General features: G+C 39.2%; 2 protein-coding genes across 8 annotated transcripts; one reads left to right on the top strand and one right to left on the bottom strand.

The window, feature by feature from the left end:
• Positions 1-2,464: 2,464 nt before the first annotated feature.
• On the bottom strand, positions 2,465-14,289 carry zgc:110045 (uncharacterized protein LOC664755 homolog). Of its 4 annotated transcripts, none has more exons than XM_061040899.1 (13): positions 13,708-14,289; positions 9,868-9,976; positions 9,680-9,703; positions 9,553-9,585; positions 9,332-9,448; positions 8,974-9,105; positions 8,414-8,542; positions 7,525-7,617; positions 6,854-6,895; positions 6,221-6,446; positions 5,387-5,439; positions 3,972-4,141; positions 2,465-2,790 (listed from the first exon to the last, which is right to left on the bottom strand). In XM_061040899.1, exons 2-13 carry the CDS (start codon positions 9,943-9,945, stop codon positions 2,754-2,756), a joined length of 1,134 nt encoding a protein of 377 aa, XP_060896882.1. In that variant the 5' UTR covers positions 9,946-9,976; positions 13,708-14,289; the 3' UTR covers positions 2,465-2,753. The 4 variants fall into 4 exon arrangements, with proteins under 4 accessions (XP_060896882.1, XP_060896883.1, XP_060896880.1 ...); XM_061040900.1 differs by having other exon boundaries at positions 6,371-6,446; positions 13,708-14,286; XM_061040897.1 differs by having other exon boundaries at positions 2,465-3,670; positions 13,708-14,286.
• A 2,411-nt stretch (positions 14,290-16,700) lies between these two features.
• On the top strand, positions 16,701-26,113 carry mocos (molybdenum cofactor sulfurase). 4 transcript variants are annotated; one of them, XM_061040901.1, is made up of 15 exons: positions 16,702-16,974; positions 17,059-17,148; positions 17,242-17,308; positions 17,405-18,049; positions 18,144-18,220; positions 18,360-18,559; positions 18,670-18,786; positions 18,864-19,247; positions 19,355-19,517; positions 19,647-19,734; positions 20,134-20,258; positions 23,995-24,091; positions 24,231-24,372; positions 24,469-24,573; positions 24,673-26,113. In XM_061040901.1, the coding sequence occupies exons 1-15, from the start codon at positions 16,863-16,865 to the stop codon at positions 24,775-24,777; spliced, it is 2,517 nt and encodes an 838-aa protein (XP_060896884.1). In that variant the 5' UTR covers positions 16,702-16,862; the 3' UTR covers positions 24,778-26,113. The 4 variants fall into 4 exon arrangements, 3 of the variants coding, with proteins under 3 accessions (XP_060896885.1, XP_060896886.1, XP_060896884.1); XR_009673347.1 differs by lacking the exons at positions 23,995-24,091; positions 24,231-24,372; positions 24,469-24,573; positions 24,673-26,113 and adding exons at positions 20,773-20,937; positions 21,654-23,084 and having other exon boundaries at positions 16,701-16,974; XM_061040902.1 differs by lacking the exons at positions 23,995-24,091; positions 24,231-24,372; positions 24,469-24,573; positions 24,673-26,113 and adding an exon at positions 20,773-23,084 and having other exon boundaries at positions 16,701-16,974.
• Positions 26,114-26,161: the final 48 nt, after the last annotated feature.

The raw sequence follows: 26,161 nt of genomic DNA on the forward strand, positions 1-26,161 counted from the left end.
ATCAAGTGTCTCACTCAACAATTCGGCCTTAATAACTAGCAAAAGTCTTGCTCTTGCAGAGAGATGCACAGCTGTTGATCTGAACTTTGAGCATGCCTGGGGCCAAGTTCTCTTTTGAAATGTTCAACTTCAGCCTGCAAATCATTGCACTTCATGCTTCACTGCATATGAGAATGTGCTGATGGGGATTCATCCTAAACAGTTTCAGTGTTTTATGATTTTAAAATCAATCATTAAAACTCATGCTTATCCATCCAAAATTGTTGAGATTAAGTGGATAATAATTGAGGACATGAATTATGATGCAATGTGACAATTAATTAAATCCACCAATCGTATTATGTTAACAGTTAAATGAGCTCCATAAATGAGATCTATCTCAGTCAGCATTATGTTAATGTATCTATAGAATAACCCAAAATGTAATACAAATTATGACTCTGACAGAGTTAAGCTTGGCTTCATATCTCTGGTGGGTACTTTTGACCTAAATGTAACTTTGGAGTTTTTTACTGAAGTTGCACTTGAAATGCAGGATTGGGTTATGATTGCGTTTCCCCTGTGATATTGTTACTTTTATTAACTGCATGGTAGAATTTTAACTGCTAAAACCCTCAGATTTGCCAAAAAGCAGCAGAGCCAAATAAACAGTTGAGAACAAAACTAAGTGATTCTCAGAAGATCCTAGAAATACCAACAGAGATTGCCGAAACTATAAGCCATATAAAAATCAATAAACCAGCCAAATAAACAAATCTAAACTTCTGCAGGAAGACAGAAAAATATAAGGTGTTTAAGATACATTTTATAGAAAGTGTTTTGTAGGGGCACAGGTGACCAAAGTGGTTATGCCACGTGCCCCATGTACAGAGGCTGTGGTCCTCATCCTCCACTCTCTCCTCCCAACATTTCATGTCTCTCTTCAGCTGTCCTATCTAATAAAGGCAGAAATGGCCCAAAAATAATAATAATAAAGGAAGTAAAAAGGGAGAAAGTGTTTTGTAAAAGATTCTAATATGGCACCACATATGAGTCTATCCCAACAGGATCAAATGCACTTCAGTGACTTTGAATCAGAGATTGACTGACAGCATTGCTCTCTAATTTGCTATGGACTTCATCAAATATGCATCTTAATTATTTACTTCTGTACCTCTAAATTGCATTTTCAAATATATGATGGAACTACATGATGGGAGCAGCTCCTGCTTTTGTGAGGCTGAAAAAGGCAATCATTAATTTAGCATTAGTGGCTAGCAGTGAACCCATAACTGCCCTGGGCACACACCAGAATACATGCAGCACTGTTCTCTTTTGCTACACCTTCCCCGAGGTTCAAATGTCATCCTTCACTGTCATTACATTTCTGCCCCCATTAACTATTGATTATCTCCACTTCAGCATTTCAGGCCCTGCTGTGGAAATGGCCTGTATGGCTTGCTTCCCATACTCCACGAACAGGCAGAACAGAAGTGCCCACCTCCTGGTGTTACACTAAAGCGGCAGGCGGGAGTTCAGGCTGGGACACAAAGCAGCATGAACTGACTACACTATAACCTACCTGCCCATTAGCAGTATGCTTGAGAGGACAACTGAAGGTTAAGTTGTTCTTTTTCCAGACCCATGAGAATTTTGCCACAGTTTTTGTTGAATATTTACAATGGGGTTACACCAAGTTTACTTGTGCAGGGTGCAGGTAGAAAAGTTTGTTTTGTAGCTTTGTGCCCTCTGCCACACACACTACATCCTAATACCGTGGACTATTTTTGCACAGTTGTTTTTGTACACTTGCCAAGATCTCTGAACACCTCTGTGTTGCAAACTGTAATTCTCTCTTTAGGTCGACATTTTTAAATGTTACTGATATTGAATGTTTTACATGGACATACAGTATCCTCTCAAAAGAAAAATATCAGATCCTAAAAAATAGGACAAATGTGTGTTATAAGTGACACCATTCTGGGGGTCTTTCCTTCCTCTTTTAAAGAACACAAACACTGGAGAAATAAAAGCTTAACCATGCCAGTTTTAGAAAAGTTAGATTTTTCTGTATGTCCAGATTTGCATCAATACAAAGTGAGAAATACGTCATTACTTATAAGGAGTTACAGGTGCTGCAATTCCTTATTCACTGCATGTATACAAGGTCCTACAACTTCATGTTCTACTTTTCTTTCATAAAAACATAGTCGGGGTCCACAGAGATTTATTCTCAAAGACATGACATTCTGAACAAAATAGCTTAATTCCCTCCTGAGGAATAAACTGTAATTCCAGCAGAGTGGAAATGTGTTGTCCTGATTTATCTACAATTAAAGCTCAAAGCCAGTGGAGAGTAAACAGTGCAGTCAGAGAAGTTCTTTTTATTTCTGGGTCGGTGATATCACCATTGATGTTAAAAGATTTTCTACACTAACAGAATAAAAGAATCAATCATTATTCATAAAAAGTCCCATTTATTTCAAAGTCATTTCATCAACAAATATTACAATTCTGCATTGTTTGGGAGTAGACCCCCACCAAAAACATGAATAAAACATTTATTACAATAATTGCTCAGCGTCCATTTCAGCCACTGAATTTCAAAGCCTTCCACTCTCTTAGGTTGGAGAATAAACAAGGTGGCGTACAGAAACAATAAATGAGTTTGTAAGGCCTTTCCTGCCTTACGGAAATACTGTGTAGAGAGAAATCCACAAGAATCCAATGTGGGTTTAGGATAATCCCATCAGAACTGCTACAGTGCAACGCTACTACAGAACACCCAAGCCTGTTAGCGTTGATGAGAGCCTATGGTGATGGAAAGGTTAAGATGACAAGAGAGTAGAGCGATCCTTTATTTTAACACACTGACTTCTATTGTACAAGACAAACAATTTAACAGCCTGCTGCCAACAGAGCACCACATCTAATGATACTCGTTTGCATTAACTAACAAAAACTATTTATACAGATAGACAACTAAGTCAACATTTGCATCATGGAAAATACCTCTCCTGGTTTAAGTCTTATAAAGCTCTGAAATGAGTCCATTTGAAAAAATATCTTTTTCTATGATAGTCATACAAGTCTGAGTTAGCATTATTAAATGTTATGCACACCCTTAAGATAATACTGAGCATATATGCACATCTGGTACCTGTTTTAATAATTGAGGACATATTTCTAATATTCTCCTGGTTTATCAGTAAGAAGTGCCACACTGGCAAAACTTACACACACTAGTATAAGCTACTTTTTAGCCAGTTCATGGCCAAGTTTTAAGTATTCTCTCATCATTTAATAATGTTTTACCTGTCAGCTACACTGTCATCAATAAGGAGCAAACTTCTGCCTCTCAGATTTTTTGATGCCAGAGGTTTGCATTTTTGCAGCGTAAGGGGATAAACCCTGTGTTAGGCTGGAAGCAGCTGCTGAGTGGACAGCCAGGACAGGGAGAGTTTTCATGCCAAGCAGACTGGAAACAGGGACGGCGTAGTGTGGGTTTTGGATGGCTGATAAGGTGGAGGGAGTGTGGACGTTAATGGTGGTGGGGGCTTGGGATGTGGCTGCCAAGACAGCCATAGAGGTAGCAGCAGTGGAGGCAGTGGGAGATTGAGCGAAGCTCATGTTGAAGTCAACTGGGGTCGCAGAGGAAGCGGCCTGCATGGTGTATTTAGCCATCTCTAAGCTGCAGGTCAGGATGATTAGATGGTGAAAAGTTAAAAGGAGAAGGTGAAAAATAAAAGGGGGGAGAACAGGTGAGACAAAAGAGCAGGGGGATGAGAGAGAGGAGAAAACATAAGAATCAAAGAAGGAATGTGTTAAAAAAGCAGAGACAATAAGGATTTTAATGCAGTCAAGAGAATGGAGCAGCCTCATCTAGAGCACATTAAGTTTTGCCCTCATATAATAGCATGTGTTTGGCTGTGTTATCATCAGGCTGAGTTGTGAAACCCTACTAGACTTGACCGCCCTGTGTAATGTCTTACCTGGCATTGATGAGGTACTGGGCCACACTGATGCTGGCTGGCGAGCCTGTGATCGTGACTTGGCGCACGGCTGATCCATCAGTTGCGCTGGCAATTTTGATGTGAGCTCCAGAGACCTGGCGAATCTCATTGATCTTGCTGCCTTGTCTCCCAATTATACAGCCAATAAACTGGAAGGGGAGAGAGACATGTAAATAGGAAATGAGTCCACGTTCTGTAGCTTTTAAGGAATTTGCTTTCAGACAGTGTTTGTAAATAACTACAGTAATAGCAGCATTACAGTCTCTAGGAAGCTGTTTACAGAGGACATCCACACTCCCAGTTGTGTAGTGACAGAAAGAATCCTTAAAGGCATTGTTCCTCTTTGCTTACAGCGGATACTTTAATTCTAAGATTGCATGAAACGTCTGTTGATGATACATGTAATCAAAGTGCGGTCATCGCTGCCCTCTTATCTTAAAGCAGCATTTTGACGTTTGGAGTACTACATTTACAGTGTTGAATTCATGGCCAAGAATTTGATTTGGCTCTATGGTAAAAAAAAGTATGCTAACAACAGCAGTTAGTTAGCTTAGCACAAGTATACAAAACAGAGTTAAACAAATAACTTGGACACGCATACATTGCTTGTTTAATCGGCATGAAAACCAGAGAGTACAGCTATTTAACGTATCTGGTTGCACGGCAAGACTCCAGGAAGTCACTGCTCCTGCCAGATGAATAGACAGGCACATAATCCCCACTTAAAACCACCACCTGTCATCTTTTGTACTGATTAAATAAACTGCAGATATAACATGTTAATTAGTGACAGCTTTGACTATCTGTTTCCCTCATTTCCAGTCTTTATGTTAAGCTAATAGCTGCTGCTGAATTGTTCCTCAGGATATCACTGCAGCAATCATAAGCATCCAGACACGAGTGATATTGATCTTCTCATCTGATGCTCTGTAAGAAAACCTTGAACTAGATTAGTAGCAACGATTATATTGTAGATTACCTGTAGCTCTATAGAAATATAGAAAACACTCCAAGCTACCTGGTTTCCAGTTATCTCTTATTCTGAAATGATTTATGATTCCTGATGGAAGCATAGCTAATTGAGCGCAACAGAAGCTTTAAAAATAATCTCCTATTGTTGTTTCAGTGGGTTTTTTTTAATATAATATTGAAGAAACAACCAGCCAGTCCTACCATCATAATGATGATTGCTGTGTATACATGCAATCATTTTTCATCACCAAAGTTAACAGAATATATATTACATTCTGCAGCTGAGAAAGTGAAATAGTAAAACGTATGTCCAGAAATTCCTCATTATAACTGGCATCCTAGAAAGTGTTGAAGAAAAAACCGGAGGATTGTGGGTGCCAGTTTTAGCACTGTAAAAAACATACAAACAATGTGGCACTTACATCATTGGGTATTGCCAGCTCTTGTGAACTTGTGGGGGCAGATGCATCCAATCCTGCAAAGTAGGACAAGGAATGCTAACAACAGTACGGCACTAATGGCTTCCACATTCATGGCATGACATGTTGCTCTACTTTAGCTTATCACTGATTCACTGCTAAATTAGAAACATGAAAATAGCATTACAATCTTTCTTGATAGACACACATACTCTATATCCATTTCAAACACATATTCTAGTAACCTATTTAATGTTGAAATGATAAAAATGAACTATCATTCAAATGAACATGTTTTGACACACCAGCCCTTCCTTTTAAAATAACATGTAATGTTTTGTCTTCAGTTAGTTGTGGCAGAGTATATGAGTACTTGGGGTTGTTGAGGTCAGGGATGGTCTGGCCAAGACGATGTTAGAATTGGAGGAGAAATGTTGCAGAGGTGGAGGATGGGGTGAAGAGATTAGGTTTTGCTTTAAGAGAGGGAAATTGGGCAAATGGAGCTGAAAATTTGTGAGGAAATGAGAAATAGTGGGAAATGGTCAAATATTTACTAAACTGTAAATATTTGTCTTATTTTTCACATTTCTCTTCCAGGGAACTCTGCTGTTTTTTAATTGTGCGTTTCATTCTGTCTGCTTCAATCTGTGATATGGAATATAAATAATTCATTGAGTACCCTTACGTTTTTAAAGTAAACTAGTCTGGTGGCTAAACCTGTTCTATTCAGCATTTTTAAAATAGATTTCTGCTACAAAAACATGCAAACACATGCAAAGCCGAACATGTCATTTTTGTAACAAGTACATGTTATAAAAGCCTCCTTATACAAGAAACCTGAGTGAGAGTATTTAAACTCTGGAAAAATGGAGACATCCTTGATCCTCTCTGAAGTCTGATGTGAAAGTGTTGTTTTGAAGATGTGATTCGAAGAGGAGTGAAGACAGGGGAATAGATGGACTTCCCCGGGGAGCCGTGGGTACGTACCAGGGAAGGTAGGGTTGCTCTGCCCAAGGGAAGGGAGGGGGATATGCTGCATAGCCAACTGGTGAAGCTTGGTCAACTGCAGGGTAGGAAGGAAGTTAGAGCTAACCAATCAAACTGGATTATTTCAGAGGAGCTGACAACTACAATACAGAGCCAATGTGAAGTTCACAAACATCACAGATGGTGTCAGTGTGCAGAGATTCATTTCCTTCAGAAAGCATGCTGGCTTCTCATGGCAGCCATCTAGAAATACAGTCACATGTCTTGCTACAAAGCTAAAACTGATCATAAATGGTTTCAATTATTTTAATCAAAGCATTGTGCTATCTCATGTTAGTGTTAGTAATGTCAACAGATCTGGGTAATTAAAGTTTCATCTTTTCAGAGTAGGGTACATATAGGGTGAAGTGGTGGCTTGGAAGGAGTGGGCAGGAGCAGGTCATTAGGGTGGATGTCAGTCATGATTCAAACAAGCATACTTACATCCTGATGTGCGAACGCATACTGCCCTGGTAGTGCAAAGGCCTATGAGAAATAACAGGGGAGATGGGGTCATGAGGTAAATGCACACGTGTTCAAATATGTCACGTTAGAAAGCTTGAAGAGTAAACTCAGTGCAGCTAGTCCATGTCTGAAAATCCATTCCCTTCTCATTTCCATGGCTCTCTAATGTGTATAGATTTGATGGAATTTCATCTAAATGTCATCTGCTGTTTTCTCCCCTTTTGACCATGGCCAGAAATCCAATAACATAGACAGATGTCTGATAGGTCAGAACAGACTGCGCCAAATTCAGGACAGCGATTAGCCAGCTCATGGAAAATATGAGCTTTAGTCACGACATCTTTCAGGTTTCACACCGCTGGGGGAATTATTAATGTAAATGGGGTCTTTCATATAACTGTCACATTACAGCTCGGCTGAATTCAACTAAGGCAATTTTTTATATGATCATTGCCTCCTCTTACAGAGCACTATTACAGTATGAAGAGTTTATTGCTGTGTAATTACAAAGATGTGTCCCTCTCGTGGTAAAAATATGCCTAATGATCGTTGTGACTCTGAGATCCCATAAAATACAAAGCCCCTTCAATTATAATGTTTTTGAAAAGTGGTAGCAATCACAACTAAGTAACTCGTTTTTGGCCACTTACTTGTGCTGAGTGTTGTGGAGCCAAAACTGCGTGGGCCCCAGGTATAGGCATAGCCTTGGGACGGTAGGGAATTGTTGCTCCTTTTGGTGGAGACTAGAGACACAGTCATGCAAACCAATAAGGGAGAAAAATTCATACACTGTTACATCTGAGAAAAGAAGTGGCTCTGCTGTAATTTATCAACCTTTTTTAATTCCCCAGCTGAATCTCTTTATACCACATTCTTTGGTTGAGAAGGTTGCATGAAACCTTGGACCAAAAACCTATTATGAAGAGAGCCAAAAAAGAAATAGGTTGTAGAGGTTTTTTCTGATAGAAAAAGTGTGAGTAAATGCTTAACTTTATCTCACCTCTTTCCTCTGAGTAACAAGAATCATTTTTAGCCCATTTTAATTTAAGGTTAAAAAGCAATTAGATTCAAAAAAAGTGATAATACGATAAATAATACAAAATGTTATTCAATATTTTCCTCTCAAGGGTACTTTAAGAGCTACAAAGAATGCAAAAAGAGCCCAACTAATTTACTCAACTAGCTCAAGACACAAAATAAATTACTATTCAACTAAGAAATGTTGAAATATTTATGTAGAGAAAACATTTTCAATATTGACAATTTCATCCAATATTGGCAACTAATGGTTTACACAGTTAGAAAAATGAACAGTATACAGAAATCACTGCATGTACATTATTAATAGTGATGTTAATGCGGCACATCTCACAATCAGGAGCACAAAGCTTTAATCTTGCAGGAGTAAAATGTTGCTGTGACTGAAATATGTTGACTTAATGTGCTCCTAAATACCTTCTACCCCATCCTAAACAAATTTGACTTGATACCAAAATAGTTGTTGAATGTGAGGATCATCTGCTGTCTGACAGTGCTTACCTCCAGCATGACAGAGCAGATGTGTCTTACACACTGAGTAATGGCTTGTGGAGTGCCGGAGATTGTGACAGCCCTCTCTGTGGAGTCCGGCAGCATGTCTCCTGCCACCTGAACCTGAGCGCCTGTGGTCTTAATATCACCAGACAACAGAAGAAACAAAGGCTATTTATTACTGAAAGTAGGACTCCATCACCCAAATTGAAATGCTGTTTCAAGCACCCACAAATTACCCTGAACACATTCGACATGCAGGGAGCAGCTGCAAGCCAAATAGCAATGTGCTCTCCAATATTTGCAGAGGAGTACACAAATATTGTCCATTCAGAAGGAGCAGTCAGCCTCTACCGATCTTTACAGGCATAATCAGTGAGATTTTCATGAGCAGCAACCACAAAAATACACAAATTTTAAGGGAGAGATAAACATGAAAACTTTGACTGGAGTGTTGGATACTTTTGGTATCAGGGCAGCAAGGACAACATCGATGTTCTCTGTCCCCATTTGGACGCAAAAAGACAAGTTTCTAACGCAAAACAAAAAAAAAAGAACAGGAATTATACCTCTCTGATTTCTTTGATCTTTGAGCCTCCTTTGCCAATCAGTGAGCCACACTGGCTCCCTGGGAAAACCAGGCGAAGTGTCACAGGTGGCTTGCTTGTCACGCTGCTGTTCGTCATTGCTGCAGTAATATCCTGAGGGACAATTCAAAAATATGTTTTTCACAACTGTAAGAATGTCAACCTTATTTGACAAGTTCCATTTTTTACAAAAGACAGAGGAAAAAGGGCATGCAGTGTCCTTCAGACTATAGACAACATTTTTAAAGGGTCTGTATTTGACTCCTACAAAAACATTTAAACTGTACAGACAGTATTTGAAAGGTTAAAGTGGAGTTTTTGCACATGTGTTTTGCTGTACCTCCTCAAACTTCTGTGCGATCATGGAGAACGCTCTGAAAATGCTTTCTGTTGGCCCTGTGATGGTAACTATTCTCTCCGGTGATGATCCCTCCGATATGTTGATTCGTGCACCACTCTGGAAATACAAATCCACAATTATTCCTACCACAGTTTGTTGTAATTGATCTGCCTGAACACATAAATTATACGAGTTTCCACATTATGGGAGTCAATGCTCACCTCCTCCCTCATTTTCTTTACTGTTTCTCCTTTCTTGAATCATCCAAGGGAAATAAAACAGAAGGAGTGGTTAGTTTTATGAAGGGAAAAAAAAGATGAATCAATAAATGCTAATGATCAAATTTACCTTTCCAATTATGCTGCCTACTTCCTGCGAATAGATAGATAACAATGTTTAGGCAAGTGTCAGCACACACCATTTTCTCCAAACAGCTTTTCTGATTTGGACATCAAGGACGTTCTATTACCATCCTATTTGGCGACTTCTACAAAAGGACATAACATGCTTTAGGGTTTATTATTTATGTGCATTACCTTTCCATGCATCAGCAGCCTCAGTGTCAGTGTAACATTCAGATTTCCATCTGTAGCCATGTCTTCCTTGTCAGACATTCTGCGTTTTCCAAGCTTTAAAATTAGCACTCTGCAATGAGTAAGAAACTAATTAGGAAAGTTCCAGTTTTTAAAAAGAGATTTAGTATTTCAGTTGGTTTCATAATAGTTAAATGAGGTCAGAGCAAAGCATCTTTCATATTTGAACCGTCTGTAAATCCATTTTGGTTATCACTGCTCATGCAAACTATCTACTTTTTGTTACAGTCAAATATATACAGCTGAATGAAATAGGTTATCCCCTATTTACATCACCATTGTTAAATCAGTCAAAAGCAAAGACAATAGATCAGTGTGTGAAAGATTCGATAAACATTGTCAGCTGCTTGAAGAAGCCAAACTAACATTTTAGCTTCTTTTTCACGGGAGTGATGTTCTCTGGAGAGTTGCAAGATGTTGTTGTCTTCTGATCGTGTACTTGTGAGTAAGATAAGCCAATCACTGGGTGAAATCTTCACATGGGACTGTGTCTGTAGTTCCAGCTTAATAGAAGTTGTGTAACCCTTGGATAAGATAAGATACAAAGGAGGACGCTGTGGAGACCTGAGAATCAAGTGATGTGTGTGTGAATGTCTCTTAATATCACACTGACACCACACAATGTCTGCTCTGTGTTGGCTCCATATCCAATCCATCACATTTGCAGAACAAATAAAGAATGTCTGGATGCAGTGTAGGGAGGACAGCTTATTGCACTCTTACAGACAGACGGGAGACTTAAAGGACCGTGGTCGATGTGTTTGTTGGATTATCATAGTTCTGAGAGATGCTTTCACAGTTTGTTTTCAACACTGGACTTGATACATTGAATTTCCCCTCGCAGGATAAGTAAAAGGATCTTTTTCTTCTAAAGCTCAGCATCTAATTGACTGATTCTTCTCAAAGTCAATTAATTTAGTTGAAGAATTAAGTGAAATAATTACAGAATGATCTAAATGACAGAATGTTAAATTGAAAAGAGGTCAATATGGAATTTGGTCTGATGTGCACATTCAACTTAAAATATACTGTATATTTTTTATTGTTAGACATTCTGTCTCTTCTGTTTAACAACTTCAAACCTCATGTCAATTCAGCAAATACACATTGGCTTATTTTTTATTTTTTCAACAACAGAGGTCACAGCTTGGTATCAATATGTGGGCTATAGGGATGGACAACGATGTTCAAATACTGAAATACAGTAGTCATTCATATATAGAAAATTTAAGCTTTTATGTAGCTTTTATCTCATCTTAAAAATGTAATTTTTCAATTATTTTTGCTGCCGCCTGGTTGTAATGCATTACTTCTACCAGACAGTGTCAGTAGTGTTTGCTAACCACCATTAAATAATAATAATAATAATGATAAAGAAAAAAAATCAGTAGTGCCAGATGACACCAAGCAGCAACTTCGGGTGTTGAAAAATGAAGCCAATGTGGAGGTGCAAAAAACTTGCAGTTCCTCGAGTGTACATTCGAGGCTGGCTCTATAAGACCCGGAAGTCACATACACACCCCAAATTAAAATGTTCATTATGATAGCAGAAATTAACATACACAGCCTGGTACCAACAATGGAATGGGTCTTGATAGCGCATGTCTTTATGGGGACACACTGTATGGGGGTGGGGGGTGACTCATCCTTATTGATTTGATGAAGGATAAGAGTTGTTCATAATTAAGCACTTGGCTGACCTGACTGATGAGCGGGAGGGTGTAGCTGTTTGTCAAGAGGCTTAAGACCAGCCTCAGCTCAGCTCTTTGCGTGCCATTAGGTTGACTGAAAGGTCAGTTGAGATAGCATTTCCAACACAGACCACCACCAATGGGCTCCCAGAGCCCCCTTCAGTAACATATGGGTGAAGTACAATTATTTACAGTCTATGGGTGTCACAACTGTAGCTTTATAGACTGTAGAGATTCTTTTTCCTTTTTTTTATTACCTTTTTCTACTGAGCCAACTATTTCCAACTGATCTGTTTTCAAAGCTAAGTAAACCGAAGCTAACCATAGTCTGCATAAAAACATGGACGTAGTCTCAGTGACATCACCCCTTTGTTTCTTAAGCAGACTTCTGCAGGCCATCGTTGGCTGTCACCATATTGGAAATGTCATCTCAAACTAACTTTATGTCAACCTTACAGGGAAAGAGCTGGAGCTGAGGCAGGCCTGAAGTCTCCTGGCAAACAGCTGTAACGCGCGCGCCTATCAATCAGCTCAGCCTTGCCCCTTGTAATGAACAACTCTTTTTCTTCATAAAATCACAATGGATAAGTTATAAGAAAAAAAATCACCCCTGGTAAAGTGTGTGCGGATCAGGGAATAAGCTAGTCAGACTATAGAGTCCCTTTTTGAACCAGACTGTAAAGGTATTTCTGCAGTAAAAATGGCCTTTTGAATAGGTGTGTTATTGATTTATGCAGATTTTGCAGCCAGCCTCAAGTGGACGTTGGTGTAACTGCAATTTTTGCACTTCTGCATTGGCTTAATTTTTTCACACAGGAGTTTGCTGCTTGAAACTAACAGTTTGCCTAGATACCCAAACAAATCAATAATTACAGAATTAGAATTACGCTCTGTTGCCATTCCACACCAAAAATGACCAAAACAGAGTTTGGATTTGGGTAACATACTGTATGCCAATACAAGTGGTAGCACAAGTGTGAGTACAGTTATTCATGATTGGTTATAGTTGTTCGATGTACTGTGGCAATATAACAAGCAAACAAAACATGATTTTCCAACTGCTGAGACAAGCGTACAATAAGATATTGTTCTGGCACATTCCACTGTTGATAATTCCACACCGAGCTAAAGGACTTAGTTTCAACAACATCATGAATAAGTGGAGGAAGTCTTTCTAATAACTCACAACTATTGTCTCCTTTGTGTATCATTATATAGTAACAGGGAATACATCAAATAAACAGCAACAGTGCCGTCTAATCCTATAGGCTGGGATTTGTTTAGTTAATGCTAAAACCCTTTTGACCCATTTCTGTCACCTCTTGCACATCATCACCCACTCAAGACTCCTGAACAAAACAGTGGTGAACAACAGCACCCATGGAGTACAAATGATAAAACAGATAATACTGAAGCCCCGCACCCAGGGCACTGAAAGGCAGAAATGTGCCACGACAATAAAAAAAACTTGACGTTTTTCCTCGAGAGAAATTGAGAACAGTGTCTTCTTGGATTATTTGAGGGATATTAGAAAAGTTGAAATGTGAACCGAAAACATTTTTTTTCATAGCTTCCTGAAATCAGTAAGAAAAGATTATTTGTTTAATTGGATTAACGTGCTCCACTTCTCAAACACACGTCTAAATAGATTATTGTTCAAACAATGCTGTATACATAGAAAAAAATACTGTACATTTACTTATTATCATAATGATTGTATTGATCCATCACTATTTATCTTTCTAGGATCTAAGTCACATTCTATTTAAAACCTTGTTGCATTGACTTTGAGGTTTAGAGTACAAAGAAATTCATGTACAACACAGCAGAGTACAGAAAAACAAGCAGCTCCAATTAATTCAACCCTAATGGGAGTCAGGAGTTGTGCATTAAAACTTTCTTCAGCTCTCTTGACATGAACAGAACCAAAATGTGAGGCTGAATTTGAAGTTTTACTAAGACATTCAGTATGCTGAAACCCCAACACTCATTAAATCTGCAACAATGTCACTAGAAACTAGTTAGCGGAAAGTCTTGAAGTCTTGGTTCAGTGAGAGGCCTGTGAAACAAGAATCATTAGTACAGTACTGACCTTATAAACAAAACTCTTGCTCCTCTTCTTTATTTCTGCTTTGCACCTAAATGAAGAGCCTTGAAGTTTGCAGTCCGTGTTCAATGTTTGCCCCCTTTGTTGTCAGTTATCCACAGAGTGGACAGATGGTTCCCTGTGCCCTCAGACCGGCTGGAGCAGAGGCTGGCTTTGCTATTAGTCCCTCAGCTTAGCTCAAGATAAGCCCCTATGCAGGGCAAGTGAACCCGCATCTCTTGCCTAATTCTCCCTGTCACAGCCACCAAAGAGGCGTTCCTCCGCACGGAGATCCACGAGCTGAAGAGGCCTGAGGGCAGGGCAAAGAGCCTCTTTGGCTGGACACTGTCCAACACTGATAGTGCAGGCTACACTTACAGCCACCACGGTCTAGCTTTTAGCAGAAGAGACGCAGAAGAGGAGCTTTGTTAACCAATGTTGCTCTGAGACTGAAAACGCTGCATGACTGGTGTGTTCTTCATTAGATTTTCAAAGAGTTTCCTGCCTGCACAGGGCCGGATTTTCTCTAAAAAGAAATCTCCCTGTATGAAATCAGTGCTTCCAACAAGAAACCCCACTAATTGAGGGCTGGGAAGGACAATGTGGCGTTTGAGGTATTTAGTGATGTTAAGCACAATGTCTTCATGGGGTGCTTCTCCCCCCTCCCTGCCCCTGCCCTCCCCCACACCAAGCCCTTTTGCCCTTGTAATGAGGCCATACTGGATACAATACAGCCCTTCTGCACAGAAAAAAAAAGTATTCTACTGAGCTTCAAATTTGTGAAGGAAATGAATCAGTGAAGCATAAGTGGCATATTTAATTACTATTCAGTGCGTTGAACGAGGACAATGACGGCTGCTGTGAGCCTCATGGCCTTCGATCAGACATCTAAGCAGGCCACATGACATTCACTAGACAACTAGGGTTTCAATTCAACTTTTAAGTGTCATTTCTATGATTAAAAGGATTGAATGTTCTTACGACAAAACAAAGATAAAGGTAGTCTTTGACAGTGAAGATGTTTTAGCAATTCTACATTATCTAAGTGTATTTTTACCCTCTTTAAACAAAGTTTGATTAGGATTAAGGGTTGAGAAAGGAAGGTCAACAAAAGTTCAGAAAAGCTAAATAAAACTTTTAGAACGCTGTGACTTTTTGTACCAAACTGTAAGAAGAATTAGACGAAGCTGTCAAGGGCATCCCACCTGACTATGTGACATTTATTTCTATCCACTTAGACACCATGAGATGATCAGGCATTTCATGCCAATCACTTGGGACTAATTTCCTCTCCTTCATGTACCCTGTATATAAATGAGATTAAAGAGTCTTGGATTACATGTAATGACTTTTTGTGAATTGATTATCGGGACTTGTAAGCAAAGAGATACAAATAGGAGTGGATTTCAAAATAGGTATAGCCTGAGAAACGATGGGAAAAGGTCACTAATTGTGCCTAAGTAAAAAAAAAAGGTAATAGAAAAAATGATATCCACAAATTTTTTCTTTATCATTCTTAGCTTTAATAACTCTGCAGGTTTAGTTAATAAATAATCATTTTAAATTGGAAAATTGTAAACTAATCAATGTTTTAAGTATGCTAATTGCTTTCAACCAATTTCCTCCTCCATCTACCTCCTGCGCCAGTGAGGATAAGAGTCAGGGATTTTATATAATGGGATTACTTTATAGAGTGATTACTGAGACAGCCTGGTGTAATCTGTTACAGTAACTAAAAGCAGTTTCAAATTTTCTTGGTAGAAAAAACTTTTGAAAGGGGGAATTGTTATACTCGCAATTCTTGCAAACCAGCAATAAATGATTACGAGCGATACAAATCATTTAGTTCTTTCATTAATGTCTTTGCTTTAGCCTACTTTCATTTATGCCTGGTATTTGAAGACAGATCCCTTTAAATGCTCATGTTATTCTTTGATGAAAAACATTAGATGTCCTTATGAGAACTGGAAGATGAAGGCAATTCTGTGCAACACTTTTCAGGCTTTGGACTTGGGTCGAGGGAATGAAACCTATATCAATAATATAAATATAAAGAATATCATTTTACATATAACATATTGAAATCAGTGGAACAATCACTATAACTATTCATTTTTAAATAAAATGAAAAACAGTGAAAAGTGAGAGAGTGATGTTCCTTAAACTAAAGGATGAACATAATATTTGACATGCTCCTCTCATCATGATTTTAGCGTAAATAGAAATTGTCGGGTTTGATGTCCTGCTGTAACCGATTACATTATAACAATCTCCTATTACCACAGTATGCCCAAAGCATATGCAATCCCTTACTGACATTTTGTCAGTGTTATTACATCCATCGTGTCATATGGACGTGACAATATATTGTCAATACAGGCTATAGCCATATTTCAGGGTGAATTAGGACTGATCTTGGGGAACAACTTTGAAACAAGGCCCTTGGTCTAAATCCTGTTGCACACATATTGCAAAAAAAACATACGGAATATTGTGACGTCAATATTTTCATGCATATTATAAATAAATAAAATGTTAATTATTTATTTCTCAAAATCACAAATATGCCTAATACAGTGTGTTTTCCAAAGTAATATCTTGTATAATGCATAGTAAATTCACGCATATTATACTGAAAAAAAACAAAAACACACAAATTAATAAAACTATTTTTAGTTACTTACACGGTGCAAATGGACGGCTTGTTTTTTTACGGAAATGCGTTTTTAATGAAAAAAATAACAAAGTCATTTCCATTACTTTAGAAGATACAGTGAGATAATCCTTCTCAATATAAGTATTTTGAAAATAACTTGCCCTTCTCTTCAAACCTTCCCTTGCCAGCTAATGTTTGGACACCATTTAAGGTTAGCTAATGTTCCGAGGACGAAATGCTACAGCTGGCCTGTCACATGACTTTTCTCAGCAGTTTCTACACGTTACGGTTGTCCTCCTCGAGTAGGTTAAATTCTCGGTTTCGTCGGTGGGAGTTTCTGTCTTTAACTTGTCGCTCGTCATGTCTGTGTAACAGTCCTCCCAGTATATGAGCAGAGTCCTGCCCAGCGGACTTAGACCCTGAATAATAATGTCAACATGATTCAGAAGTAGCTAACAGCAGCCCTGTCCTGTGCTCTGTGCCTCTGGAAAGCGGAAAGTGATCGATGGATTTTCAAAAACTTTGCACTTTTGAAACTTTTAAACATGTTTGGAAACATTACAGTTATGGGGAAAACTTTGCTGATATGATTGAGCAGGAGTTCAAACGGACTAAAGGTAATGCTTGTGATCTGACTGTGTGCTGTAGTGACAGACTACTCGACAGCTCACACGGCTGCTCTGTTTTCTTTTTGTAAACAGGAATCACATACCTGGATCATGCAGCAACTACTCTGTACCCCGAGTCTCTGATCAGGGAATACTCCCAGGACATTTCCAGGAATGTGTACGGTGAGACACCTCACAGTAAAGTGTTATTTTCATGAGTTCATTCTTTTTTATTTAGTCATAAAACCATAAAAATATTGCTCTATGTCCCAATAGGAAACCCTCACAGCCATAGTCCCAGCAGTAGATTGACACATGACACCATTGAGAGGGTCAGATACAGGTAAAGTCAATCATAAGTCTTTATAAAGGCTCCATGTCTCCTTTGAATAGCACTTTGCTGGAACAAATGAGTGAAAAAAGGCACATTTTCTTACAGGGTATTGCAGCACTTTAACGTGACCCCTGAGGAGTACTCTGTGATTTTTACTTCGGGTTGTACAGCAGCTCTCAAATTAGTGGCTGAGAGCTTCCCCTGGTGGCCACAGACTGAGGGTGAAGCAGGGAGTCACTTCTGCTACCTCACTGACAGCCATACCTCCGTAGTTGGCATTAGAGGACTGACTTCTGGGCGGGGGGTTGTTGCCATGCCTGTCTCGCCCCAGGAAGTGGAAAACAGAGCGAAGGCTGCAGCTCAAGGTGAAGATGTAGTTTGCCAGACACCGCACCTCTTCTGTTACCCGGCACAGAGCAACTTCTCCGGGCGGAAGTATCCCCTGAGCCATGTGAAAGGCATCCAGTCGAGACGCCTTTACCCAGCATGTGACCACCAAGGCCGCTGGTTTGTGCTGCTCGATGCTGCCTCTCTTGTCAGCTGTTCCCCTCTAAACTTACAGGACTGCCCTGCTGATTTCATTCCAATCTCCTTCTACAAGATGTTTGGCTTCCCTACAGGTCTGGGGGCGCTTCTTGTCCACAACGACACAGCAGGCATACTTAAAAAGACTTATTTTGGAGGAGGCACAGCAGCAGCTTACCTTTCTGGAGATGATTATTTTGTCCCTGCTTTAAACATTTCTGACAGGTAGTGTATATTTGTGTAACCCTCAAAGACGCTCAGTTATTCTATAGCTATTGCATCCTTCTTAAATGCAATGTTTTCTTGCTCCCTGATAAAGATTTGAAGATGGCACCGTCTCTTTCTTGGACATTATAGCTTTAAATCACAGTTTTAATGCTCTCTACAGGATCACAGGTACCACAACAAAGCATGCTGATTCATAGGCAAACATCAAAAAATATTTCATAAAAGAATCATTAAAAGTTGTTGATAAAGAACCTTTTTTAGGGTTTACATCAGAATCATGCCTGTTTACATCCCTCTTTGCCTTTAGGGGGCATGCACAACATCCAACAGCATACATTTGGCTTGGCACGGTACACTTACATGCTGCTGTCAAGTCTTTGCCATGGCAACGGGAGACCAGTGGCTCTGATATACACTGAAGGACAGTTTGAGAGTCCAAGCACACAGGGTGCAATCCTCAACTTCAACCTTATGGATTCTCATGGGCAGATAATTGGATACTCTCAGGTGCATTCAATAAATTGGGTTTATTTGTATTTCACAGCTGTTTAATTACTGCATGTTTATGCAGAGGCAGCACTGGGGAATATTAAAACAATTCCTCTTTTTCCCTTCAGGTGGACAGAATGGCTAGTCTTTACAACATTCATGTGAGAACAGGCTGCTTCTGCAACACTGGGGCCTGTCACTTCTTCCTCGGGATCACCAATCAGCAGACGAGGAAAAACCTGCAGGTAAGAGATCATGGGATAAAATAGTCTAAAGTCTGTATGTGTCTATGGAACAAAAACATTGTTTTCTTCTACTCAAGGCTGGCCACGTCTGTGGAGACCGCATTGACCTGGTAGATGGCCAGCCGACCGGATCTGTACGAGTGTCTTTTGGCTACATGTCAACATTTGAAGACTGTCAGAAGTTCCTGAACTTTGTTGCTCAGTGTTTCATAGAGAAACCAGTCACAGTGGACCAGGACAAACTAGAGAAGCTGAAAACATTCACAGCAGCACCTCAAAGCGTATGTGCACACCATCAAATTAAAATCTCCAATGGAGAAAAATATCAAATGGATGAGTGGGTGAAGCCTATAGAGGTATCACTAAGGGGATTTGGCCACAAAAACTCCAACAGCTACAGGGAGGCTCATACTCTGACCAATATCTACATCTATCCCATCAAATCATGTGGAGCATACGAGGTTTGAGGATTAGCCACACATTTCTTCCTGTCACATTTTCTGTCTCTGCTCTTTTATTTCTTTACAAGTCTCTGTTGTGATTTCATTTTGTGCTGTCCTTTATGCAGGTCCACGACTGGCCAGTAGGACCGCTGGGTTTACTGTATGACAGAGGCTGGATGGTGGTGAATGGAAACGGTGTGTGTCTGAGTCAGAAGAGAGAGCAGCGTTTATGTCTCATTCACCCACAAGTCCAGCTGCCCTCAAACAAATTGCTCCTGCAAGCATCAGGTCAGACAGTCTGCCAGCGGCTCACTGAAAAAAAAACAACCCTCTGCTTAACCAAAAGGAATGCCCATCAGTTGGATTTCTGTTACAAATGCTCTTTGTTACAGATTTTTTTTTTGTATTGCCCTGCAGGGATGGATACAATTTCGGTTCCCCTGGAAAAAAACACTCAAATGCGCACAAGCTATCAAGTTTGTCAGAGTAAAGTTTGTGGTGACAGGTGAGCTGGCAATGTAAAAAGCATCTAAAAGCAGCAGCTGCAGGAAATGCTGTGGCACATATCATTTGTTACGCATTTTTTAGTCACATCAATGCATTTTCCCACTCCACTCTTCTTGTAGCTATCCTTCTGAAGTGGATAGCTTTATAAGGCCTCCAACTCTCATTTTTCACAAGGTCCTATTATTATTATTTATTTATTTATTTTTACAGAAAATACAAACAATAAGCAGAGGCGATATCAATCTCCTTCAATATGTCTGCATGATAAGCCAAAAGTTTAAAAGCAGCTTTTCATCTAGCGATTCTTGAATAAGTTATTGGACCTTATAGTAAGCAGCATCAACCTCTGTAGATTTCCCATGGGCCCCCCTGAACATAATCCTCATCCTTCCTCCAGGGTGGAGACTGTCGACTGTGGGGATGAGGCTGCATCGTGGCTTTCAGACTTCCTTGGACAGCCATGCCGTCTGATAAGACTCAGTCCTGATTTTACCCGAGAAATGAAGAAGAGGCCGAGTGGAGGTACCTTTAGAACACTTTCATCTGTTTTGCCCTGCTCTTATTTGTTTACTCTGGTTTTTTCTGTTATAGTTTACATGACAAGTGCAAGCTTTCTAGCTTTACTTAGCTTGCATATTACATTATTTAAAAAGGTGTTTTTTAAGAAAACATGAAATTCCGGCAAAACAAGTCAGTGGAAACATTAAGAGTAAATAAACTAATAAAAAATGACACACAGGATGAGCTGCAACACCTAAAACCAGCTATTGGGATTTAAAGTCTATATGAGCTTCACCTAATCTATAAACATGATCAATTATTAAAGCAATGTTTTATTGATTAGAATATATCAAAGCAATAATGAATGATTGAAACAGCTAATACACAAAAAACCCCATACCAAATTATAACCGTTTCAATTCTCACTTGATCAAACATTACCTTAATACTGAACGTTCAAGTGTATGAACTAAAGTTACAGTATGTACCATTAGTTTGTACACTTGTGGTTAAAGGGGCTATATGTTACTTTCAGCAGCGTGTTGTTGTTAGTTACACCGCTGGTCGTTAGACGAACTGCACCAGTAACATGTTGCTCGCTGTCGCTGGTGAGTTACTACGAGTGGGATGAGAATCCTGACCATCAGCTGGGACACATAGGAGACTCACACGATTTACTGGTGTCCTGTTTACAGAGGAGGTAAGTGAAGTTACACTTTTGTACGTTTATAGTTTGAGACTAGACTATATTTGACCCTCAAGTGCTGACACTAAACACTCAAATGAAATGTTGATACGAAGGAGATCAGGAAAAGACGATAGTTTCACTACTGTTTTTATATGATTCATAAAGACTAACAGCTTTCTACCTAGCACAGCTTTGAACAAATTGTCTTTGCATGACATGTTGACTGCATGTAACTTGTAGTACATTGACTGCTGACTGCGTTAGCTAATAGCTAGATCAATAACTAAGCTTTTCACAGATGCTCAGAAATGTAAGCATAGTTTTCTGTGCATTAGACTTTTAAGTACAGCTTATTTTGCTGAGTCTTTGCACTGTGCTGGGACACCATATTCTATTTTTTTGTGGAGTAACATTACATCTGTAAAGGAACAACAGCTGCACTGCTCCAAAGCAGTGACAAGCACAATAACATCAAAACTACGATTTCCAAAATATTCTAATAAAACCTAATGAATCAAATTAAGTTCAGTTTTGCTCATTTTCAGGTACCGTTATTGTATTAAATTGGTGTTTAGGCTTTACGTTGAGACAAGGAAAATGTTACCTTGCAGTATCATTACAGCTTGCCATGGTTTATTACTCTGTTTGTTTTAAATTACAGTGTCTCAAATAGGACATTTTGCACAAAAAAACCATAGACATGTCATTAATTTGATTTATTTTCTCAGGACTCCTGCTGTGAGGAATTTGCAGCTCCTGAGGAGGAGAGCACTGATGGTTACTCAAGGGGAGAGAGACAGAGGAAGAGAAGGAGCTGGATCTGTCAGTGAAGAGGGCAGACAGATGAAGACGGGGAGAGGGATGAAGTGCTTTAGATGGTTGCTCGTCTGCCAGGGGTTTTTCTGGTTGTTATGGACTATTGGCAAGTGACACCAGGACCAACTGCACCACACTGGTCAGCCTGCGTGGTGCACCTGTAGAGTCAACTGGAAACCGGATAGTGATCCAGAGCGAATGAGAGATAAATACCCTGACCCTTTCAGAAACTATGTTGGCTACAAAGAAGTCCCTTTTTAGATTTGATTAAAAACTAATCACGACCTAAAAAACATAAAAACAATGCTAAAGCTCTATGTGCCTTTGAAATGCTCCCTGTGGACAAATACGGTTTTTGAATTGAAAGTCTGCATAGTAAATAATGCTCTTGTGAATGTTCATTTCCTCCTCATGTGACATGTTGTCTGAAGAAGGGCTTGGGTCCTACACGCCCATGTGTGGGTAATAAATATTCACAGGAGGAATATCTACTATGTATATTTTCACTCGTTTCTGCCTAGCAAATAGTGTGTACTTTTCTTTTTTTAATGTATGCGTGCAGCTACAAAATTCAGTTCACTACCTCAAATGGTCTGAAGTAATGTCGTACATTTTCAATAGTAAGAAAGCCATCTCAGGGTCAGTTCTTATCCTCACAGCAGAGCAAAGCTCCCTCAGTGACTCCATGCTAAGCTACAGTTAGCTGCTGTTGCTCTCTGTAACAAGTGGAGTGAAGAGAGGAGGAAGTTAAGAATGTGTAAAGAGTGGCACTTCTGTGGTGCTTTCCCTGAAAAGTTGTCCCAACTCCCTTTCAATCAAACAACGGTTTTACAAAGGCAACTGAGACAGGCAGTGATTGCTCATTTTTCACATCAGTTTTCCGTATGCTTATTAATTAGCAATGTAATACGTGTGAAAAGTCACACGGTGCATCTTTAAAATAACAATATTTGACCATTGCTTGATAATAATATTAGATTAAAATGTTCTGAATCAAACAACCAAACAGGGATAGCTTGTACGCAACTGATAATAGTGACTCAATGAGGAGAATGTTTTGGTTGCTTGGCAACATTCATTGTGTATTGCAAGCGGTCATTTCAGCGCTCAAAACGTGCTGGGATACATAGCGACACACACCAGGCGGGCGGGGCAACTTTTTATCATCTTTTCTTCCTTGTTGGGTTATAATCATGCATTTAAAGTAAGCTGTGGTATACTGTTAAGTAAATACAACGTGTGGAGTGCTGTTATTAATAACATGTAGTTTATAATATTCATTAAACATATTTGGAACATTGTCAGTGGTTTAATGTTTTTTTTAATTTCTTAAGTCCATCAGTTTAAGAAATCTAGTTCTGTTTTGTATTTCAGTTTGTTTTATTCAGCTTAAGTAGCTCTGTCTTTTTTAAATGTCACGAGTCTCCCAAAATAGACCCTCTCTTAGTCCCTGATACAAGCCAGGCTCACCTACCAAAGCGTCTTCCATCTGAATCTACCTGATAGTAATAAACAACCCATGTCTTTATTTTTGTAGGCAGGCTTTCCATGAAATATTTTCAGGCTCCAAACACATGCAAAGATAATCCTGATGACATCTGGTTATTCTATCAGCAATTAAAATGCTCCCTTACAGGCATCTGAAGGCATTACACAACTGTTTACACATTGTGAACACTTCCCCTCATGATAAGTATACACACCTTGTGTATATATTTCCCTTTCATTTCTATATTTGTATTAGGCCATTTTCTGTCAATGCTGCATCAATGAGCAGCACTTTATATCAGCATCATGTACTTTAGCTTTCCTGCATCAATATGATGAAAAACATTTTTGTTCAATGATTAAACCAAATCCATTCCTGATAATTTATATATTAATAGTTTCTTAATTAAACATATTGATAATGTGTTATATAAAGACACTTGAACAATGGCATCTCAAGCTCTGTTGACATGCAATTAGTTACCTGTTTTTTTATGACACACTTTTCCTTGAACATTGAACTTTCCCCGTCATCACTGAATTAGACATGTTCAATTATACATTTCAAGATAATTTTAAGGACTTATTGTATCCTTCAGAGTTTAGATTGACTATCTGTTTAAAATGGTATACACAGTTGTTGACTTTATTATTCATATCCACTTCTTATTCTGGTGGGCATATTTTAATCTCTGCAGTACTATTACATGTTTTTTTCTCAAATTGAATTTTCTGGGGTAATATAATAAAGCCTTTCCATTCTAGCTGCCACCTCCACGTCCCTCTCCCTGGTGAATGAGGCTCAGTATCTCATGATCAACCGTGCCAGTGTGGAGCTCATTCAGAAGCTAATGAGCAGCAGGTTTGAACACATGATGTGTTATAAAAAATTGTGCATCGCTCCAGTGAAAAAAATCAGGATGCCTTTACATTTACATTACAGTGAATCATTTACAGAAGTGGGGCAAAATAAAATGCAATTTTCACATTCCCTTTCTCAGGGAGGACGATTCAGAGGGCGATCAGATCCTCGACACACAGAATGTCATTAGCCGCTTCCGAGCCAATTTAGTCATTGCTGGAGTAGAACCATTCGAGGAGGATAATTGGTCACACTTGATTATTGGCAACACTCGATTTGTGGTGAGCTGAAGATTTGAGATAAATGGGAAAATCTGCGAAGGCATCAAGAGCAGATTTCTCTAAATGAAATGTGTTCCCTGTGTGATTAACATGAAGGTAACAGGTCTGTGTGGAAGGTGCCATATGGTTGGAGTGGACCAGGAAACTGGGACCAGAACAAAAGAACCGCTAATGTCCCTGTCAGCCTTCCGCACCGGGAAGGTCAGTCAAAAGCAATTAGTGCATCTTTCTATGAGTAAGTGGGTGAAGAGCATGTGCATAAACAAATGAATCACTGACTCTTATTTGATGGATTTGTAGGTGACATTTGGTGTGTACCTGACCCGGCAGCTACCTGAGAGCACCACTCCACCAAGTGTCCTCTCAGCTGGTTCCCTCATACAGCCTCAGCAGCACAGTTCTTGAAGTCGTCATTTATAACATCTTTATTCATTTCGCTGACACGTTTATTTGTCAAAAGTGGTAATTTCAGCACCGCATGTTCAACAGATCTTGTCAAACACTGGGGCCTTTCCATAGATGTTGCTATTTTCTTTGTCTGTGCACTGGTTGTTTTCCCCCCCTCTCAAATGTTCTGGTCATATCAGATATTTTTTTGATCTCTTCAATTCTGTTTTGATAGAAATTGGATGAGATTTTGGATTCTTCCCCTCCCTGTGGTTAGCTTCTTGAAATCGGTGCAGTGGAGTAGATGTGACATATTAGACAACATAATCATTTGAATCTGTTACTGTTATTTGCTCCAAAACATGTCTGGCTTGATGTAATAATCAAGTCGATTGTAACCTTCCAAACAGTTCATCCTCTGTTTATTCCCATGGAGGATTATATTGCTATTTATTCTGAACAACCCGACACTGTAACTGCTGGCACAATCTGAAACATATTGCTCCCTGTAATGGAAAAACCTACCAGACACTCTGCTCGGTTTATGCTCCCAGTATGGTGCAGACATCAGATTTCATACTAGAAAAAGTAATCATTTGATGTTTCCTCAGAAACTGTAAGGTTTAATCAGGGTGACTTGACTGATCTGTAAAGGTCTTGTAGTTAAACTGCCCCTCTAATTTTCTTATTAATGGCTTCCCCAAGGTTTTGTACTTCTTGGCAGTATGGGTGTTCATTTATTTCCAATTTGTGCATACAAATTCATATGCATTAGTGCATAGATTGAATAGGGTGGATGATGGTACATTCCAATGAAAAAGATGATTTAAATTCATAGATTATAAATGAATCAAAGGACATATAAACATACCGTAGAGTGTACGTGTAATGTGTTGGACTAATGTGACCCATTGATTCTCCAAGTCTCTGTAACTTTTTTTTTTTTTTTTGGGGGGGGGGGGCTTTTTGCGCCTTTATTGGAGAGATAGGACAGTGGATAGAGTTGGAAATCAGGGAGAGAGAGAGAGTGGGGAATGACATGTGGGAAAGGAGCCACAGGCGGGATTCTAACCTGGGCCGCCTGCTTTGAGGACTATAGCCCAGGTTAGAATCCGGCCTGTGGCTCCTTTACATGGGGCGCTAACCACTGCACCACCAGCGACCCAAGTCTCTGTAACTTTACTGGAGAGGGGAACACCTCAATTGTGAAATGTATAAGTGTTTATATATTCATTTTTACTTTGAAGTATGAAATTAAAAAATGAAATACTGAATAAGCTCAATGTGAGCATACATTTTACTGTATCATAATTTATTGAGAATAATTATTGTTTTAATTAAAATGTTTAATTAAGCTGTTTAATTAAAATGGTTTTTATATAAACATATTTTTTTTTTTCAT

This window comes from Labrus mixtus, chromosome 6, assembly GCF_963584025.1.
Source record: "Labrus mixtus chromosome 6, fLabMix1.1, whole genome shotgun sequence".
Lineage (NCBI taxonomy): Eukaryota > Metazoa > Chordata > Actinopteri > Labriformes > Labridae > Labrus > Labrus mixtus.

Excerpts from the sequence above, each read along its gene's own strand:
- zgc:110045 (XM_061040897.1), bottom strand. The coding sequence starts at position 9,945 with ATGTCTGACAAGGAAGACATGGCTACAGATGGAAATCTGAATGTTACA. Across the intron at positions 9,704-9,867 it reads GGCTGCTGATGCATGGAAAG|GAAGTAGGCAGCATAATTGG; the intron begins GTAATGCACATA and ends ATCTATTCGCAG. Across the intron at positions 7,618-8,413 it reads TCTGCTCTGTCATGCTGGAG|TCTCCACCAAAAGGAGCAAC; the intron begins GTAAGCACTGTC and ends CTGTGTCTCTAG.
- mocos (XM_061040901.1), top strand. The coding sequence starts at position 16,863 with ATGGATTTTCAAAAACTTTGCACTTTTGAAACTTTTAAACATGTTTGG. Across the intron at positions 18,050-18,143 it reads GCTTTAAACATTTCTGACAG|ATTTGAAGATGGCACCGTCT; the intron begins GTAGTGTATATT and ends TCCCTGATAAAG. Across the intron at positions 24,373-24,468 it reads TTGGCAACACTCGATTTGTG|GTAACAGGTCTGTGTGGAAG; the intron begins GTGAGCTGAAGA and ends ATTAACATGAAG.